General features: G+C 44.6%; 1 protein-coding gene across 1 annotated transcript; it reads right to left on the bottom strand.

The window, feature by feature from the left end:
* Window positions 1-1456: 1456 nt before the first annotated feature.
* c1ql4a (complement component 1, q subcomponent-like 4) lies at window positions 1457-11585 on the bottom strand. Its single transcript, XM_076276237.1, has 2 exons — window positions 11025-11585; window positions 1457-1636 (listed from the first exon to the last, which is right to left on the bottom strand). The coding sequence occupies exons 1-2, from the start codon at window positions 11562-11564 to the stop codon at window positions 1457-1459; spliced, it is 720 nt and encodes a 239-aa protein (XP_076132352.1). The 5' UTR covers window positions 11565-11585.
* Between the last annotated feature and the right edge of the window lie 9931 nt (window positions 11586-21516).

The raw sequence follows: 21516 nt of genomic DNA on the forward strand, positions 1-21516 counted from the left end.
TTCTCCTGGGCAGCATGTCAGCAAAATACCAATTTTTCGTAATTTTCTAAAACATAAACACCAGAGTCAACTAATTCAATTCTGAATTACATGTTTAGAGAAAAATAAAAGTATATTTTTGGCTGGGATTGTAGACAGGGTGTATTATCGCAACTGATCAATATATTAATGTTTTCTTCTGGGCCAGTGTCTTTAGATGTATTGGAAATCCATGCTGAAGCTCTCAGAGGCTGTGGTGAGCTATTGTGCGCTCGATTACAGTCCCTGTAAAGTCCACGCATCGGGGCCATCTCTCCAGTCCACATGGTCACTTTAAGTGAAATGAATTGAGAGGACTTACATTAATCACAAACCCTCAGTGGTGTGTGCATGTCCACGAATATCTCTATGTATGTATTTTTTATATTTCACATTTTTATATATATATATCTATGTCTCCACACTGCTAAGCGTCTCTATATGTGGTTGTCTCCGCATTGCAACATGATCACCCCTGCCTCTTGTTAGTGGGCAGCCAGACACCACAGCCCACAATTACTTCCCCCTCCGACAGCCCCCCCCCCCCCCCACCCCCCAAACCAGAAGCCAGTCATGTGTAAACGCAGTGGAGGCAAGTAAACCACTAGCCGCAATAGATATTTTTTCTAATAACTATTTTGTCTCCAGCCGCCCCGGAGGATTTGGTGGCACTCAGAGCGCTCTGCCCGCCGGTGCGGAGTGTGGCACTGCGCTGGACACACGGACTGGGCTCCTGGACAGGGGCACACACCGTTCTTTAGATGGCGACACATGAGAAAAAGAGTGGGGGCGTGCAGATCACATCAGAACATGTACACCTAATGAGGTAATTAGACTACAAGATATGCGTCTCTCTGTCCTTTATAGATATTTTTGTACATTTATTTTGTATTTTTTATTTTCTTCAAAGTATAAATTTTAGCAAATGCTTTAGGAGGATATGTTGGAGAGCAAGGTTGTTGTTGCACACTTGTCATATTTACACACACTCACACACTCATATACAGCTGTGGATTGGGCGGTTGGTTGAAGGTGGGATTTTGTGCAAAAACACACAGCTGACAGGATGTCCATGAAGCCCTTCAGCCTCTCAGTCACACACGTGTCGTGTCCTTCATGTCGACTGTCTCGGATGTAAATGTGCTTTGTGTGTTGCTGCGAGTGTCAGAATGTGTCAGTCAGTGTCCACATATGTGTGAATGTGTGCCTGTGTCGCGTGTATGCAAGTACACTTTAACGAGACTGTGCATGTATGTCTGCGTGTGTGTGTGTGTGTGTGTGTGTGTGTGTGTGTGTGTGTAACTTTATTTCTATGCCTTCACGCAGTGTGCCCACAGTGGCGTCTTAGGGAGGGGTAGTGTAATGAGGGTGTAGAGATTTTGATTGGGTGGGGGGGTGGGGTTGGTTGGTGGGTCGGAGGAGCTGTTGGCTGTCATGATCAGTCGGGGTAGATAAGGAAGCCGGAGAAGGTGCTGTACTTGTTGGTGTTGCCCCCGTGCACCTTGCCCCCGTCCAGCTGCACGTACACCTCGTCCCCCACGTCCAGGTGCAGGATGACGCTGTTGGAGGCGTAGTCGTAGTTCTGGTCGGCGTCCTGGGCAATGGCACTGGCCCTCACCTGCAGCGGTGCACAAGAGCAGCCAGACAGGAAGGTGACCAATCAGACCACAATATTTGGTTTATACTAAACAATAGGATACTGAGCCCAGTTTGTGGGTGGCGGGAGATATTTATTATGCAGAAAGTCCATCAGATCATGCGCTTCAATCCATTTCAGAATCATTATCATCACATTTGAATGAAGCAATTATTTGAATGGAAAATAATAGTTCATACATTTAAGAAACCAAGGTCGAAGACAGACAAGAAGTCAGACAATGATGTTAAGGCTATAATTCTCACATTTCCCTATGTACTATTCACAACTCTGATAGTGTTTAATTTCTGTATCATTGTACCCCTCGATATAGAGACCCTCCATAACTCACTCTGTGTGTGTATGTTGCTACCACAACCTTACTCCATACTAGAATCCATACTACGAGTTCGAAACAAATCTCATTTGCTTGGCTGCGAGATTGTTTAATTGTTTCTCCCCTGCCTTGTGGCATATTGAAGGGTGCCTCTCTGACAGGACTGGTGTCGGCTGAACGGATGGGCTCTGGGCCGACCTCGTGACCTCTGCCTCAATTGAGAACACAACCATATTCTCTCCCATCGATCGCCACTGGAGCGCACCGGCTACTCCAACCTGTGGAATAAGGTGAGGGAATGTTGCCGTTGCATCAGCCTCGGCATTGTGCGACTCCGGACATGTGTTTGTGTGTGTGTATGTGTGTGTGTGTGTGTGTGTGTGTGTGTGCGTGTGTGTGTGTGTGTGGTCTAGGGAGTGTGAGATGCAGTCACACACACACACACACACACACACACACACACACACACACACCCACTGTACCACAGCCCTGGCTATTGACCTGTTGCATTTAATCCGGGTTGCACACACATCATGCATAATATTGACTGGGCTCTACATGCAAGACAGACAGGCGGACGGGTCATTTGCATTCAGTTGGGGAGCTCCGCCGTATTGACCTGCTGCAGTGGATCCGCTACTTGTTTGCTAACAAACTATATTGGGTTTACTCATGTGGACACACACAGACACACACCAAGCGCTCATTGAGGAGACGCCAACCAGTGCACGGCAAAAGGGATTTTAGTGAACACGCCTGGCAAACACCCCACAGCCAAATGATGATTGACAAAAACTGAAATGATCCACGTCCACTGCCATTCTTTAAGCGTGTACTCAAAACGTGGACGCCGGTACGAATGCTGGAGCCGCGCTTATGACAGTAATGAATATGGGAGGGAGGAATTCAGGTGAGATGGCGGATCCAGTGACACGCGTCAGGCAGGCGCCGATGGCCTTGCCCGCCAGTCAGTGACCACCTGAGAGGTGGGCACTCAATCTCTGTCACTTATCCAGACACGCAGTGGGCACTGCCGTGATAAGATGCGCTCCAACGCAACATGTGCTGCAAGTCAATGAGCACCATATTCCCCGCTGTCCCACAGCCCCATTTCTCCCCTTTGTTAATAGCCACAATCTCCGCAATAGGAAAAGAGTACAGTGCCGGCTATTGGATTTAGACCGCTTCGATACAGTAGTGTAACTCTGTTTGCATTATGTATTTGACACAGCACATTTATGCATCATGTGCTTTATATGTATTTTCCACATCTGACTGGCAAAATGTATTTTCAAATATACACCATGTGCTTCCATAAATATTTAAAGTCCTATTTCTCTCAAAACACTGGGAGCCATTGCAGGGAATAGCTCAAATACTGCTCCACTGCGAAGAGTCCCCCTGCAAGAATGTGTGGCAATTATGTCCACAATCTACTGGTGTAGAACCGACACTTCATTGTAACCACATCCATTCCACCTTACGCTTGTAACCGAGGATGGGGTTCCGTGTTTTTCTTTTTTTGTTTCTGCACCCCCCCCCCCCCACACACACACACACACACACACACACACACTTCTTCTTCTTCTCCTTGGGAAATGAAATGCAGGTCACGCAGTTTCTATCTGTTCGGACGCGTGTCAGTGAGCAGCGCCTGGCCGTGTCCCTGTCCAGTCTAAAGCGGATTGATTAACATGGCGTGGGGCAGCTGCTCTCTGGAGACGCCTCAGCCCTGCCGGCAAGCCCTGCGAGGAAAAACTGCACCACCACCCCACTCCACCCCCCGCCCCCGCCCCTTCCAGCTCACCTCCCAGTCACCAGCCATAATCTAATAGGCGCACTCTATTACGGCCATGATACAGTCTGCACCTCCGCAATTTGCTGGTCAATATTCTCCAGTGTAGGGTGGTAAATGTTAGCCCTCATAATCCCATTGTAATCGTGGCCAAGGTGAAGGTGGACCATGGCGGCCTGCGCTCTGCAAGAACGACTTTCTCATAATCACTTTTAATTTATTTATTTGTTCAGGGCTGTTAAGGATTTATACATGTATAACTCCGACGGAGAGCCGGCCTGATTGATTGTGTGCGGGGCATCGACAGAGGCGGTCAATATGACGTGTGCATCATCGCTGTGTGTGACAGTGATGGTCCAGCCTGCCGTCCCCATTGACTCGAGGCGTGTGTCACTGTGCTCATTATTCCCGCTAACCGGGTGAGGGGCCACTCTCCCCCAGGCATCCTCCCCAGGCTCAATACTACAACACTGGAGCTCACTCTAATTAGCACAGCACATTTAAGGCCCATTTCCAGACGCACATCGATTTGGGTCGGATTTTTGGGTACGTTTGGTGGCTGATATACATTAGATGGCTCATGGTTTGGCCCACTCCCTCTCTTTCTCTCTCCCTCTCTCTCTTTCTTTCTCTCTCTCTCTCTCTGAAATGGCTATGGGAATGGATTCATTTTTTTCCTGCCGGATGATTCTTTTTCTAGAGCATTTATCAAATCTAAGTGAAACGAAAGCCGGGCCCTGACGGGGTAGAGCAGCGGGGAGACTTCGTGGGATTACTGTCGAGCGCGATGGAGATGGATATTGACATGGGGAGGCGTTGCTTGTGAAACCGCACGCTGACTTGATCTCCACGCTGGCTGTGAGCAAGGACCCTCGGGCCTGCCGCGGGCTTCCTCTGCCAGGGCTTTTCATTACAGGGGCACCATTAAACGAGCAAGAAAGACAAAGACGGAGAGAGAAAGAGAGGGGGGAGAGAAGAAGAAAGAGAGAGGAAGGAGAGGAGGAGAGAGAGAGAGAGAGAGAGAGAGAGAGAGGAAGGGAGGGATGCTGGGATGCTTGCTAGTGGTGGCAGTGGTGAGGAGTGGGGGGCTTGGGGGGAGCAGCTGGCGTTTTATACACAGGCAGAGATGTGTGGCGGAGAAGAAGGGGGAGTCTGGTGGAGGGGGGTTAGGATAACAGACTGATCAAGCGAGGCTATTTTGTGCGAGCAGGGAGATGTGAGGGTATATGAAGTCTTGTTTTTTATCAGAGGGGCCGTGCTCGGCTGGCAATAAAAGTGACAGGATTCATTCGGGGTGATATACAGACCTCTTAGAGCGGAGACAATGGAAAAGTAGCTCTTAAACTTACCTAAGGGACCCACTACATGATAGGGGTGGGACCAAGGGGAGAAGTCAAAAGTGCTGGAAACTGAACATTTATTAAACATAACGCAAACCTTGAACAGGAGCAAATATAACAGCAAGGCAAGCTAATCATGTTTAATTGTTCTCCCGATTGTGATTGTTAGTAGTTACGTGATAGCATCTCTGTTGCACTTCATTTGCCACCGCATTAGAAATGACACGACAGTTTCTTGGCTCTTGACTGCTGCTGTCCATGAGCTCATTTTTTTCTAGAACATTATATCGAATATTCCAGCATGGCTTAATCCTTTAAAGAACAGACACAGTCCTGAGCCAGTATATTAAGGTAGAATTCAGAAGCCAATGACTCAGTAATCATTTCATTATACAGTGGTTACTTCTTTGTTCGTTAATCTACAGTTAACCCTCAGAGTCAGCACAGCACCTTATTATTTTTCAGCTGAGCTCTTTTAAAGGCATCTTTCTTGGAGACATTCATTATTACAGGAGCTGGTCATTAACAGACAGGCAATGGCATTTTCAACACTACCATGTGAAAGAGCTTGACCTTTCTGTGATCTATTAAAAGAGCTTATGACAGCTGGAAGGGAAAAAAAATCAGGAAAGCGATTAAATGAAAGAGAGAATGAAAATGTATATTATTCAACTTTGCTAAATGTATTCAGGAGGGAGCTCAGGAAAATTCGAGCTTTGGGACCATAAATTCATAGATTAACAGCAGCAAACACATTAATGGTGAGCAGGGGGAAATACTGCCGTTTAAAAAGGAGAAACACAGTGACAGGAGGTGGCATCCTATTCTTCACATCGCCCTATAAATCACCACTCAGCCATTAGCATTAAAGAACTGACCCTGACAACTTCTCATCATTACAACTTGCTACACAATGATGAAACCATAATCCCTGGTGCTCCTGCTATCTGCTCCCCCCTCTTAACAAATCTGCACACATGTTTATAGATCACTCATAAGGGCTCCCACTTCCAGACAGCTGACTACAAATGGAGTCAGTAAGCTATGTAACCTCCATGTGATTCTAACTATGGATGATGGAAACGTAAATACAAGACACTGGCCTGGCACATAAATCATTGGCGAGTCAGTACAGACAGTATTGACTTCTCCTTATTCAATCCACGTTGGCCCAGACCCAAGAAAGTGAACGCTGAGCCGTTATGAAGTAATGTGTGAATAGCAGTGGCAACCTCGCCGTAATGTCAGGTAATTAATTCATTTTAGCTACGGCAGCCAGTGTGATGCAGCGCCGCAATGAACGCTGCCCATTTTTCAGCATGTGTCACTGGTTCTGTCACACTGAAATTGAGTGGGCAATACATTGAATTAATTAATGGTAATATGGAGAGTCTGGCTCCATTAAATATTGAGGAAGGAGGATAAGGCGCAATTATAAATACATCACTAATCTTTTCCCTGTCTTTGTGGTTTTTCTTAATGAGTTATAACATGAGCATCGCATATTATGTTGTGGTGGACAATTTATTTTTCCACATTTACAGCAACGGTCACGTTTTAGAGTAAAGGGCCAAATTCTCAGCAGACATTGTTTTACACCCCCACCACAAACAGAAACACACCTTCACACACACACACACACACACACACATCACCACCTATCAGATAAGCTCCTACAACAGTCTGTCAGCTACTCATAATACAAGTGAATATACACCAGATTGCAGAACAATGCTGATTTCTCTTTGATGGAGGCTTGGACACCAACAGCAGTCCCTGATGATCCCATCTTCTGACAGAAACCATAGCTTTCACCACTGTCGCATCGCTCATGCCGTAAAGGGCAACCATGAGCAGCTCTTTCCTCAGGCATTAAGGAACAGCAGGATTTCACTCAAAGGCAAAAGGATTAAGAGCCTATGACAGGAACACGGATCTCTGACAATTCTCGAGGCGCGCCTGCGAGACAGTGTGATTTTTTTCCCCCCTTCTACAGTAACTAATGCCTTAAACCAGGCCTTAAGGAGCTCTCTCCTCCCCCCTCTCCAGAGACCAGCCTTCACCAAACATCACCGGCCCACCGCAGATGAGGAAACCTGCCTCTTCCAGATGGAGACGCAGCGCTTCCCCTAGCCAGGTGGGGTTGCATGCATAATAAACCCACGAGGCATCACTAGCACAGTCCCTCAATTAATTAGCGCGCAAATGTTCTCCGACGTTCAGAGAAGCGGGTAAACAAATGTGGTGTTTTGTCGAGACGCTCTATTGTTGGGGGCTGCGGCAGCGGTGGCAGTGCGGGGCTATGTGGCCGGCGTCTTGTTAACCTGTCTGGCCGTGACACACTTGGAGCCTCTCCATCTGTCTTGCGGTGCGGCGCGCTCATTCCGGCCCTCGCGCGGCCGGCCTCCCTGTAGCCTCGTCTCTCAGCCCTCTGTCTGCGCGGCTGTATTAAGCCATCTATCTTCCTCTCCTTCCCTGATCTCTCTGTCAAGCAGCCTGTCTGCCTCCCTGCCATCCCCTCACTGTCATCCCTCCCTCCCTCCCTCCGTACGGCCCAGGCCCCCCCACCACACCACACCCCACCCCACCCATACCCACCCCAACTCTCTCCGAATCATGGGCCAGGAGCACCACCCCTCTCTCTCCACCAAGCCCTCATATGCCTGTGCACTCCCTGACTAACGTTAGTCATGCTGCGTGGAGTCATCCCCCTTACAATGTGGCTAATTGGGCAAGGTGCCAGCAGCGCGAGTGGAACCGATTTACTCAGTGGTGTCACCTGACCTGGTTCAAAGCATATGGCTGTGCATACTGATGATTATTTTTTTCTCCAACAAAAGGAGTTCTGTTTTTAAAAAGAATTCTTAAAAAATGTCATCTCTTCATAAAAAAGAGAATTGACTTTCAACAACTACAACTGGAGATATTTACCTGTAGATTGTTTTCTGAATAATCTTATACTGAGAGTGCATCGTACCTGGAATCTAAAAAATAATATTAACAGGAGTTAACCTTGAATTGGTTTAAAGAAAGTGTCAGAAAGCTGTCAAAAACCTATATCAAACATACACATACATATCAATTGACAGGTAAATAGTGTCATGGGAGAGATTAACTGTCATCACCCTGTAATCTCCCAGTGTAATACAGTTGACTATTAGTTCCGCACAGGCTCAACTTGTGTGTAGTACTATATGTACTATAACAGCCCTATCTATTTGCATTCATAGAATACCTGCAGTCCTCCTACCTGCCTTCATTGCGAATTCTCTGGAAGGCACACAACAAACAAAGGGTGCGCTTTTAAATACCACCAAGCCACTGCCTGACACTGACATGGCCCGAGGCTCTTGAGCCGTGCTCTGGGCGTTTGGGCTGGAGAGTGGACGGAAGCCTTTACGTCGCAGCCACACATTTTTTCCCCTCTCCATTTTTTTTTTTTTTGGCGCATTACACCACTGCTGGCTCCCCTCCCAGGGATCATGAGAGGTTTCATATCTCAAGCCTATCAAGGTTGTAAAGTGAGACCACCTGATGGGCTGAAGATGGACCTGGATGGGGTTAAATAATTAAGTTGAATGAAAAGATAATTAATGGGCAATCAATGAACATGCAGGAGACGGGGGTATGGGTGGCGGGCAGGGGGATCCAATCTAGGCGATATGAATGATTTAACAGGAAGAGAGGACTTGAATGACAATACACAAGTCTGCCATGGGAAGCAACCACAGGACGTGTTAAGTGTGGTTTTACTTTGATCCCCGGTATCTAGCAGCTGTGCACACACACACACATGACTGCACACCAACACTTGAGTGTACACACACACACACACACACACATGCACATACACACACACATACACACACACTCTCTCACACACACACACACACACACACACACACACACAAACTCAGAGACAGACATCTGTCATACAAACAAGGGGAGATTGCTGTTGTGTGAAAGGAAGTGAATCATAGCGTAGCTTTTGCTATTAAAAAAGATTTGTATGAGGGAGGGGAAAAACACAACAGGCCAGAAGGGAGTGTGCTGCAAAAAAAAAAAAAACTTCCATCTTGCATTTTTTTCTTCTTCTTTCACTTCCTCTCCCTCTATCAGTCTTCAAATCCTCTGCCCCATTGGAGATTTATCTCTATTCCTTCCCTCCTTTTTTATGCCTTTTCTGTCCACCCTTCAGACTTTAATTAGTGCCAGGGGACTGACGAACTGGATGAGTAACCTGTCAATTTCACATGTAGGCTATTATTTATTTAACTGATGTGTAAACTGACTGGGCCACACTGGACAGACGGTCCGGCTGTGTGTGGCTGCGCTTGCTTTAAGGTGATAATCACGCTCCCAAATATGTTATTAATTAGATCCTTCCTTCAGCTGGCACACTGTGGTGCCATTTCATGTGCTTGGTTGGAGTCACTGAAGGGATCATGTGCTAATTCTGTGTCCCTGATTAGTGTCCATGTGGGTCATCGGTCGTCTTTTTATTTTACTTAAACGTTTCAGAAATGCCAAGACATTCAAGAGATCCAGAGGGAAAGACGAGACAGTTAGGCCCTGTATATTTCTTATCATATGCTCTTGACAGTAAGGCTGGTAGAAAATCATCACCTTGTCAAGTCCACTTTTTAAAGGTGGTTATTTTTCATTTATCATTGCCTTCCCTCTTCTCCACCTTCTCCTGGTAAGCCGATCTGCATGTTCCATGTCCTCTGTTTGACAGAGCACTCCCCGCTGTCGAGCGCAACGCTACCTCAGTTCGACTGCCAGCCCTGCCCTCTGGTGCAGTTATCTGAATGCTATGCCAAAACAACTTCTGCAGTTCATCCAATTAATGTCTTTCAAGATTAAAATATCTCAGATTGCTCCCAAGCAGTCACCAGAAAGCACAGGGATGACTGATTGGGGTAAACTGAACCGCAACTGAACTAGCTATGAACCGCCTCCACTACATGCAACACCACGAGAGAGTAATAAATTCAGACGACATTTTAAAATCAGTCTAATCAACACCTTCCTAAAGATAAATTATAGGAAGGAAGGATTTCAGAAATTGTAATCTGTGACGTGGTTAACCCTTATTCAACTGCAGTAAGTTTCAAACCCCTAGCCACATCACTGCCTGTGGTGCCTGACATACTCCGACAACAGATGCTTTTTATGTTTAATCACGGCAAGATCTGTCACTGTGTGAGGTGTGCATGTCTATATGTAGGATACACGGAAGTGGAATATTAATGTATCACTCATGGCAAGCTCTGTGTATTTGCAGTGGAGGTCCATGTAATGTTTTTTAAGGCATTGCTTACAATGGGAGCCAATCGTCTAAACAATGGTTGACTTGAAGTCTCTGATGTGAAATGTGGTCTGCCACTATTTCCAAGTTAAACAGGTAATCAATGTTTCTATGAACAAAAATGGTAAACTACTGTACCGCTGCCCCATGCCCATGTCATAGTGATAATGATAAGAATCCTACTACCTGTTGCCACAACCTGGTTTTCTGGAGATGAGGACCACCTGAACTTCAGCAACACCCATCACTTTGACCTGTCTGTGTCTTACTTTTTATTCACAAATCAAGTGACCTGTTTCTCAGGTCAGACTGTCCACGTGTGACAGCACTAGTGGTTGGTGTACTTCATTGGACCTTCGCCAAAGCACCAATCACTGGCTTTATTTGATCAAGACATACATGAGAATCCCAATTAGTTGGAGTGGAAAAGAGCTCAAAGCCAATTAGAGAGCAGGGTAAAGGTTAAACTGCAACACACACACACACACACACACACACACACACTTACAACAGGTGATTGAGTGCAGACGGAGAGAGTGGAGTAGATGACAGGACATTTACACAGACACATATGGCGGTGCGCTGACCTGCCCGTTCTTCTTCAGGTCGGCCCACATGCTGGTGCCGTCTCCTCCCCTCATGAGCACGTGGTACGTGAAGTAGTAGATGCCAGGCAGCGGGCACGTGAACTTGCCGGTGCTGGGCTCGTAGTAGTTGCCCACATTGGTGACCACGTCGTCAAACTTGAGCACATCCATGCCCTCGTGCTGCTTGCGCAGGCCTGCATAGAAGGCGATCTTGGGGCTGTAGAAGGAGGGCACGTAGCCGCCCGGCCCCGGGCCCTGGGGTCCCTGTGGGCCAGGCTTACCCGGCTCTCCAGGGGGGCCCGGGGGTCCTTGCGGGCCGGGGATCCCGGGAGGCCCGCGCAATCCCGACTTCCCCCGGCGGCTCATGAAGTCGGGCGGCGGCGGGGAGACGGCGGTCAGCTCGTTCTGGGACGGGGTGTACGGGTCACAAACCATCCGGCAGCTGCCCAGCATCTCGTAATGGCTGCCTTGGCCACCAGCCCCTCCCGCTTTGGTGCTGTGGACCAATAGGGGAATGGCGACCAGCAGCACCAGGACCATGGCCACGCCCACGCCCGCACCTATGACACGCTTGCGACGGCTGAGCCGGGAGGCGGCAAGCGTCAGGAAGTCCTCCTCGCCCTTCGACGGAATAGTGCCCGCCACGGTGCCCGCTGGGGTGATGCCCTACAAACTGAAAAGTCTGCAAATGGGATGTGAACAGTGTGAATGCGTGTGTGTGTGTGTGTGTGTGTGTGTGTGTGTGTGTGTGTGTGTATGTGTATGTGAGTGTAGGTGTGCGTGGGAGGTGGATGGGTTGGGTGTGTTAAGGATTCGGACACAGAGATACGTGTTTAGCACAAGACAATGGGGAGGGGGAAATGGGATGAATTTATGGATGAGATAAGAGGACTTAAGGGAGCGGGTGGCATATAGAGAAAGAGACACAGAGAGAGAGAGATTATGGAGAGGGAAGGAATGGCGTATACATGGTAAGGAAGGAGAAGAGATGGTTCAGTGAAGGGAAGCAAAGGGGGTTGGGGTGTTAGAGGTGGAGAGGGGTGATGTAGAGTGGAGGACAAGGGAGTGGCATGAATGACAAAGAAAGAGAGAGGGAGAGAGAGAAAGAGGTGGCCAGGTTAAGGTAGACGTACACATCTGTAAGCAGTATATGGACCACTAAAAATGGATTTTCTCCATGTCCAATTTGACACCATATATTACCCCTCTTCCTCCTTGTTTCTCAGTCTTGAGGGTATTTTTTATTTCTTTTTAAAATAGCATTTGTCCCTGCGGTTCACCATAGTCCTTAATCAGAGCAAAGGTTATCCACTCCTCACTAGTCAGACAAATCATTTCCGCCTCCTGCATTTGCACCTACAGTTATCTCAAGCCCCACAAAGGCAGTTTAGAAGTGCCCGCTTATTGCCTCTTCGCTAAGGGAACAACTCAACAAACCGAAGTTCATTAACTATGAGCAATTAACAGATGACTGGTTTTGTTTAATAAAAGATAATTGGCAAACAGTCAGATATTTATAATTCTCAGACATTCCTCAGGAGGATCTTACACCTCCGAACAGAATTGCCATCAAATGTATTTCCCTCTGACAAAATAAAAGAATTCAATATATACAGATCTCAAGTCAGATTTTAATGGGTTTCAAACCTTTAGTGTGGCCAATTCCACGAGATGACACAGCAGACACTAATAAAATCTGCAGTCCCTTGCTATCTTTTATGACTCCTACTTGTGTAAATGTGGTTTTCGATCCAATCTTGTGGTTTCACTTGTGGCCACTTCCACAGTTGTCTGTAAATTAGTCTGGACCACAATAAAAAAATAAAATAATAATAAAACCAAAACCACTGAATCAATCTCCCATCACTCTTGATATAATTTAAATATAAAACACACTTTTCCACAACCATATCAGTATTTATATTCCTTACTTCAATCAAAAATACTTGATCAATTCGATATATTGTGGAAATCTATTATATAAATGGGATATTTGTTAATTGACTATGCCAAAATACAATTAGACATGTGGAATATTTAAAAAATAAAAAGTAACTTACATAGTGTTTAGAATGAGCCTACAATCGGTAACGTAGGACACCTTTTCACTTAAGAAAAGATTTTACGTTAACTTATTTTTTACTGGCCATCCTATTTATGCAGTTGATTAGATTGGGCTATTACAATATTATTATGAGACTGGCCAGACATCTTTTAACCAAAACACTTGCTGCTTCTTAAAACATGAAATTTCCACGTTTTTCACGAAAACAGTGCTTACCTTCCGTCCCTTTGTCGTCGTTGAAGAGGGATGTTTTTCTGAAGTCGAGGTTGTAGATCAAATTGTAATCCTCTGTGAAATAACGATCGCATTTGGTAGAGATCTAAAACTTGAGTATGTCGAAGTCGCGTAAGACATCATCTTCAAATGACTCCACTCCGCCCAGGACTGAGAGGAAGCTTGGAGAATGCGCGCACAACTTGAAACGGCAACGGAAGCGAATAGATAACGAGCGCGGCACCTGCTCCCAAGAAACTCCCCAAACTCTCCAAATCTGATTTTTGACACCAGAAACAGTATTGGCTATTCTACAAATTCTGTAGAAGACTAGTTTACATGTTATGATTAATAAATCGCGGACGTTAATGAAACGCACGTAATATGCTAAAATTGTCATACATTAGGCAGAAAATCAAAGTTACCATTGATCCTAATTTATGTGCTAAATTTGATCAAATTTGAAAGAGGGGTCGTTCTTCTCAACGAACCTGCCACGGTTTACAAAACGCGAAGGAGTTTTCGCCACAGCACCTGTGAGATCTCAGAGCCCATTATGTCTTCCTTCCTGTCGCCCCCTCCCTCCCTCTCACTCTCTCTCTTTACCTCTCCGTCCCTCTTTCTTGTCTATATTTTTCACACGTTACGTGTTACCCATAGCATGTTCAGGGAACTAAGTGATTAGCATCCTTCATGAGATACTGTATTACTCTCTTGTGGTGGTGAAAAAATAATTAGCCAGGGAAAATCAATAGGGATGTGTTAATGATGTGAGTGTAAGGCATAGGGTAGCACATCCCGCGTGCTGCTGGAGCCAAGAGTGTTCTCAGGACCATTGTCAGTGTGGCTCCGTCTCCCCAGTTTCCGACCTCATTAGTGAAAGACAGTGCCACGGAGAACATTGTGTTTTCGCTTTTACCTAGTTCCTCTCTATCCCTTTTGACAAACAAACTCACACACACACCACTCACACATACACACCGCTCACACACAAACGCACAAACACACTAATGGCTCTCAGGAGCAACTATTAGTACATGTTTCCACAACAGTGTTGGTGCCATGACTTCCTTTATTTTGCACCATTCCATTTCATCATGGCATCTTATTGGCTTACCTGGCGAGATTGACATTTGATTCTGAGATCTCTGCAGGAAAATCAAAGCCCTAAATGTGTTGCAGTAACAAGCCTATGCACACACAAATGTATGATGGAAAAGGACAGTGACCAAACTGCCTCTATCCTGAGCACCGAGTGGAAAGGCTCGGGAGCACATTACAGGTTCTGATAGGGGCAGGGCTTCTGATAGCGCTGGAGCTAATGGCGTTTAAATGTGGAACCTGGGCTGTAGGTCCATTGAGGATTCTGTGTAACTCATCCTATCTCTCTCCCTGTCAGGCTTAATCACACATCTGCATTTTTAAAGTTTAATGGGCGCGGGTGGGAGAGAGGGGAATACATATTGATGGCTCTTTTTCATCAATTCCACCCCAGCCCAACCCAAGTCGCCCCACACACGCGCCACACCACTCCCTCCTGCCCCCGCAGATATGACCACCACCACTGGGGGAGGGGTGTGCTGATGAGGGAGTGGGGGGGGGGGGTAGTGAAGCCGTTACCACCCACCAGCTCCAGCATCACCTCTCCACCCCCACACACAAGCCACCCGTCTCGGGGGAGAACTTGCCTGACGAGGGTAGCAGGAGTCTGGGGAGGCATTGGTAGGGAAGAGAGGGGGGGTTGGGGGACTGCACAGGGCTGGACGTGTGGCTGGGGTATGTAGAAGAAGCTAGGGAAAGCTGTCCTGACACTAGGCTCTGTTAAACTGAGTGTCAGTCCCAGTTTGTTGGTCAGTCAGTCTGTTCCATTAGAGGTGCACTTGCGGGTCCCCTCCTCCGCCCAGGTCCTCAGCGGGACGTATAATCATCGCCAGGAGTCAGAGGCAATATATAGAGAATTGGATTTTTAGTGGCTGTTAAAATATTACTGAGCTGATTAATATTGAAATATGCACATGTCTCTGAGCTGTCTATCTCTCTCTCTCTTTCTCTCTCTCTCTCTGTCTCTCCAGTTCACTCCCCTGTGCTTATGTCATCTCCCTCTCCCTCTCCATCTCTTCCCCTCTCTGTCCCCCTCTCCCTTGTTCTTTACCTCCCCCTCCTTCCATCTCTCCTCAACTCTAGATTCATACCTGCTTTTGTCTTTGTGAGCTTATGTTTGTTTATGGTGGCGAGAGGGCAGAGCGTGAGTTATTGAGGGGTGAGCTACCACCGGCGTGCGTGTCTCCGTTGTTGTGCCTCATGAAGGTGTTAAGGGATATTCAATTTACTAGCGTGGGGGCCATGGGGCCTGCTTTGAATTGTTGGTTTAATCTGTCTCGTATATCGTGCCACAGCAAGCATAAACATTTGCTCATTTTAAGTGAGGGCAACTGGCTCTCTTTTTTTCTCCCTTCTCCACCAAGACAGAAACAAAAGAAGTTACGCCAGTGCCTCTTGCTATCGCCATTTGCCTCATTCATACTGGGCAAAAGCACACACGACCCACTGACAACGTCCATCCTGTCAATAAATGCAGTGATGTCGGATGGACGGCAGAGGCAACAGCAGGGGGGTGGTGGTGATACGGTCTGGACAGGTGGTAGGGCACCAGCAGCAACAGCAGCAGCCCTGTGCTCAGTGGCCCGGGGCAAGTCTCTCTCCCCCGGGTCAGCTCTGCCCACTCTCTGCCCAATAACCAGACAGCAATCCATTCTGCTCCTTCAGGTCAGTCACAGACAGTGATTCCAAAAGCAGCATCCACCCACACCCTCAAAAAGGGCCAAATCCCATAGTGTGCATCAGTAAATGTAAAAACCAGTTGTGCTTGTATTCCTGTTACATCGTGCCTATTCCACGACGGTCTTTTGCGATGTGGTGGTCAAAATATTCCCGTGAGAACCGTCCAGAGCGCTACTCGTGTGTGAAGTAGAAGTATGGATCTGCTCAAGTCAAATTGGTCAAGGGGTGTGTTCAATCAATGAGGACTGGATGCTTCTTAAACAAGACGTGATGATGGGTGAAAGTGAAATTAGGGTTAAGATTAACACTCAATTAAACAGGTCAGGCCACAGCCAGCATGGCCAGAGAGAGAGAGAGAGAGAGAGAGAGATGTGGATTAAAACGAGAGATTTGCAGCCTGACCCCTCACCCTCCAGTGAAGGTGGAGGAAACTTATTAAGGGGAATCCAACTGTGTTCAGGGTAGGCTGAGTTTTAAATACCAGCTTCGGTCAGATTCTTGACAGCAATTGTTGAAGTGCTGGCAAAAAGAATTAATGGTGTGTATGGCTTTGAGCTCGACCTTATTCTGGTTAAGTGTGAAGAGATGTAAGTCAGTGTGTTGTACATCTTTGGCCAGAGGGAATGATCTTGTGGATTTCCAGAGAACCTGATGTATTGAGACGAGAATAAGAGGTTAAAGGAATTATTTGGGGTAAAAACAACTTAGGATCTATTTCTGGATGATAACAAGTCCAAAATTTTGTTTGGGAGCAAATAATATTTTACATTAATCACAGGAGTTTTGAGCTAGAAATTTTTTTGCATTAACAAAGAAATGGCTTATAGTGATAGCACAACAGGCATGGCACCATGTCAAAGCAAATCGCTATGTTTACACCACTGACAAATATAGCTCAAAATAACATTACACTTCGGTGGTACTGTGGAGAGGGTCCCTTCAGACAAATGTATGTATTGTAAACCTTGTAAGTGTAACAGAGGTTATAATGAGCATTGTTTATTATTGAAGTCAGTGGTTACATGTCATTGATGAGGATTAATTCATTAGTTCAAACATTAATGTAAAACCCCATAGACCACCAAGCCAGAGTGGAAAATGTGCTCTGTCATGTTTACCATTTGGATTTACAGACTCCCACCTCCTAAAACCTTCCACACGGGTCTCATTTATCAGGGTCAAAGGGAGTTTGTAAAAGGCAGAATGCCAAATCACATTTGGGTCCATGTAAACCGTATCCATAGGAACTGTGCAGGGAAGTACCGGTATACAGAATTGTTTGGACATGCGTCTACCACTCTGCCCTTAGATTTATTACTGCTGATGGCTATAGTACTCGTCATTGTGTCCTTTATGATAAAGTGGGCTGGTCATCTTAAACATTGGTGTTTATTTATCTAGGCTACTAAGCTATTGTTAGGAAGTTACCATGTTAAATTTCAAATATTGTTTGGAATTGTAGTTCCTATCAGACCAGATCAAATGACTGTTTGATGCTCAAGGTTCCTCATATTCATTCTCAGTTGGGAAAGTCAGCCTTTTGCTATAATGCCCTTATTCCTGGACAGGGTTGGGTAGTAACGGATTACATGTAATCTGGATTACGTAATCAGATTACAAATATCAAGTAACTATAATCATCCCAGATTACAATAAAAAAATTGTGTAATCAGATTACAGTTACATTGTTGGGGATTACCTGATTACATTTTATCATGCAAACAATGCAACTTTTTAATGATAGCCTAGCTATCTTTTAATTTGACAAGCTTCGGGCTTGCCTGTTCGATCCCCGACAGGTAGAAAAAATGTGGGGGAAGTGGTTGAGCACTGCTATCCCATGCCCACATCCAAGGCACCTAACCCCTCACTGATCCCCGAGCACCACTGTAGCAGACAGCTCACTGCTCCGGGTGTTGTGGTGTGTGCTTCACCTCACTGTGTGCTCATTGTGTGCTTCATCTCACTGTGTGTTCACTGTGTGCACTGTGTGCTTCACTAATTCACAGATCGGGAGACCAAATTTCCCTCACGGGATCAAAAGAGTATCTATACTTACTTACTAACTTATTTACTATTGGGGCAGGTGAACAAATGCTTTACTGATGATAAATTATGTATGAACAGGAAATTACTAATGATGAACAAGCCATTAACTAATAAGTAACAAAGGCTTAATAAATGACGAATTGTGTGTAGTGTGTTGTGTTTGACCTTCAAAACTGTAAAAATGAGCTCTCTACTTTCCTATTGTCAATTCAGATCTGTAATCACAAACCTTCTTACGTCAATTTGTACCTGTTTTTGTATTATTTATTTATTTTTTAATTTCCCCTCTACAATTTTATGTCTTTTATTGCTTGTTTTGTTTTGGTTTATTTGTAGGCCTATATTTCATTACAACCATTGTCTACTATTTCTTTTGTTGTTTCATTGTTATTGTAATCTCGAATGAATGAATGAATGAATGAATGAATGAATGAATGAATGAATGTTTGGTGGACTTACTGTAAAAGAATGCTGATTTCTGTTCTACCTATTTTACTTGCTACATTGTCCAAGGGCAAAGTTATTGTTGCTAATGTCTTTCATTTATTTACTGTGTCTTAAAACTACTTACATTCTATATGATGGGATATCTCTTTGAAGTGAAATTGTTGTTACGGTGAGACAGGAAATAAGAAACACTATTATATAATACTGACATTCCATCAACGTGATTGTCATTGGTTCCAGTCAATGACAAAAGAACTTTAAATTATGGTGGTGGATTGACATAGTTATTTACTTTTGAGACATAAAGTAATATTGTTGAGTGTGCCATATTATTATATTAATTGTTCTGAGAAATGCAGTTCACTGAACTGAATGATTTAAAAAGTTAAAAAACTTAAAAAAAAAAAAAAAAAGACCTTGTGTGAATGATGATGAGTGAGTGGAAAAGATAGAAAACGTCACAAAAACATTCCACCATTCCTTTCTGCAAGTTAGCATTTTAGCATAATTTGACTTTATCCAATCTTTCTGATTTATCAAATCCACATTTCTGATTTGGAGATATATGTTAATGAGTGCATATTTCAGTAATGCCTCATTTATTTAGTCAAATATACAATTTCAGAAAACTTCTACAGTTTTTTACAATTGTTTACACACGTTTTCAAAACTCTGTGTCTATTTTTCAAAACTCCACACACAAAACCCACAATTGCTCACACAAAATGCAAAATGCCTCAAATCTGCAGCAAAATGACACACAACATTCAAAATGTCAAAAACACATCTTTAAAGCAAACATTCGCCTCACATTACAAACACTTTTGTCATAATATGACATTTTGGATACATCATGTACACACTGTTGCTCAAAACCTAAAGCTCTTCTGTCTTAGGCTTTCTATATGTATTTCCATACAAGAGTGAAAGTTATGGTATCAACAAAGAGAAGTTGAAATACACAGTAAAAATGCAAGCAATATTGAAACCAAAAATAGTGATTTTTTCCCAAATAATTTGCTGTTGCGAATACAGTATTTTACAGCAAGAAAAAAAGCAAAGAAGAATACAGAGACCACTAGATGTACATGGAGTTTTGAAAACACTGATTTTGTTTTTTCCAAAGACAAGTGTGTGTGTGTGTGTTTGTGTGTGTGGGGGGGGGGGGCGTGTACAGTATGTATTCATAGGCCTATAGACCCTTTCAACTGCAGAAACAAACAATTCTACAGTAAGCGTTCCTAAGGCATTTCTGGAGGCACAGAACAATGTATTGAGCTAATGGTACTGTAACATAGGGACAAACAAAAATAAAGTAAAAAGACAAATTTTACATAAAGTCAACTTTTTGTAGAACATTACTGTAAGCTAAAGTCCGATTACTGTAATTTTCAAAATATCTGCATTGGTTCTGAATATTTCAACCGGAAATCCTCTAGGAGCAGATTGAAAGGGTCCATACCTATATAGAGACTACATCTATTCATAGACCTATACTAAGGCAATGATTGGATGGTGTTCAGTAAAGTAAAGAGTTTACACATGTGAGGAGAAAGAGTGAAGCACTGGTGATTTAGTGTGGCATTTTGATGAAGAACGAAATCAAGTTACTTCCTTTTAGATTTTTGTGTGTTAGGTAGAAAATTGTGTGTGGTGTTTTGCAAAATGTGTTTTAGTCAATTGAAAACTGAGTCAAACACTGAGAATTAGTGTATGGTTTTGCAGATTTGGTGTCGGGTTAAGATGTTTGGAGGACATGTTTAGAAAATTGTGTGACAAGCAAAGATTTAGTGTGTAAGCAGTTGAAAAAAACTGTAATACCAAGTCTTTCTCCTAATGTGAGTAAACAAATGGGTACATTTTATGGCAATATCTTTTAGTTAGAAATTTTACCCTATTCACCTGTAGTGTCTTGCCTTAAAAACAGGTTTTCTGCAATAGAATGAAAAAGCTGCTCATTTGGAAAGGCTATCATCTATGATTTTACTTCTGTTGGTCTAACAAAAATGAAATTGGACCATTGAAGTTTTCCCACCTTCAGTGTTGCTGATATCTGGTCTGTGATACTGTAACAGTTGATGACGGGACTGTTAACATATGCAATGCAACACGGCCAGCTCACATGTGGAACACCTGGAATAGTAGCCTGGTATAAGGTGCCATTCAGACCTAGTTAGGAATAATTGTTTGTCTCTGCATGGCTGTTGAGACTTGTCAAAAAGAAGATCATGGTGAATGGTGGTACTGTTTTCATATGATAATTATGACCGCAGTGTTATAGGTTTAATCAGAGATTTTTTTCTTCCGGATTTTCTTCTTCAGTAATTTTGTGTCAACGATTCCCGGGACACTGAAAGACCGCAGGAGCAGGAAACTTGGTGGACATGTAGCCCCACAAGGATGACACAGAACCATTGTTTTTCGTTTTGATCCGCCGGCCCACCGCCGGACTGGAGGGTATAGGGCGAACACAGTTTTCTGTGAATATCTGGACATGTCAACCCATCCCATATCCAGTCATTTGAAGTATAGCGCCACCTAGTTAAAAATGAAAAAGCAAAATCGCATCTCTGGCGGACAGGTTCAAAACTGCATGGAATTTGAAGTGTAGGATCATTATGACACCCTCTGAATGCATGGCAAGTTTCCATTTTCACACACACACACACACACACACACACACACACACACACACACACACATAAAGACACACACATACACACACAGTAGACATGCAGGCATATGCACGCACACACACACACAAACACGTACACGCACGCATACGCAAACACACACGCACGCACACACACACACAGACGCACACACACACACACATAAACACACCCACTTATACACACACACACAAACATGTACACACACATAAAAACACACACATGCAGGCACACACACACACACACACACACACACTCTCCATTA

Source organism: Alosa pseudoharengus, unplaced genomic scaffold (genome assembly GCF_046254945.1).
Source record: "Alosa pseudoharengus isolate Yale_2024_CS ecotype anadromous, Long Island Sound unplaced genomic scaffold, YU_APseudo_1.1 YU_APseudo_1.1_scf_9, whole genome shotgun sequence".
Classification (NCBI taxonomy): Eukaryota; Metazoa; Chordata; class Actinopteri; order Clupeiformes; family Clupeidae; genus Alosa; species Alosa pseudoharengus.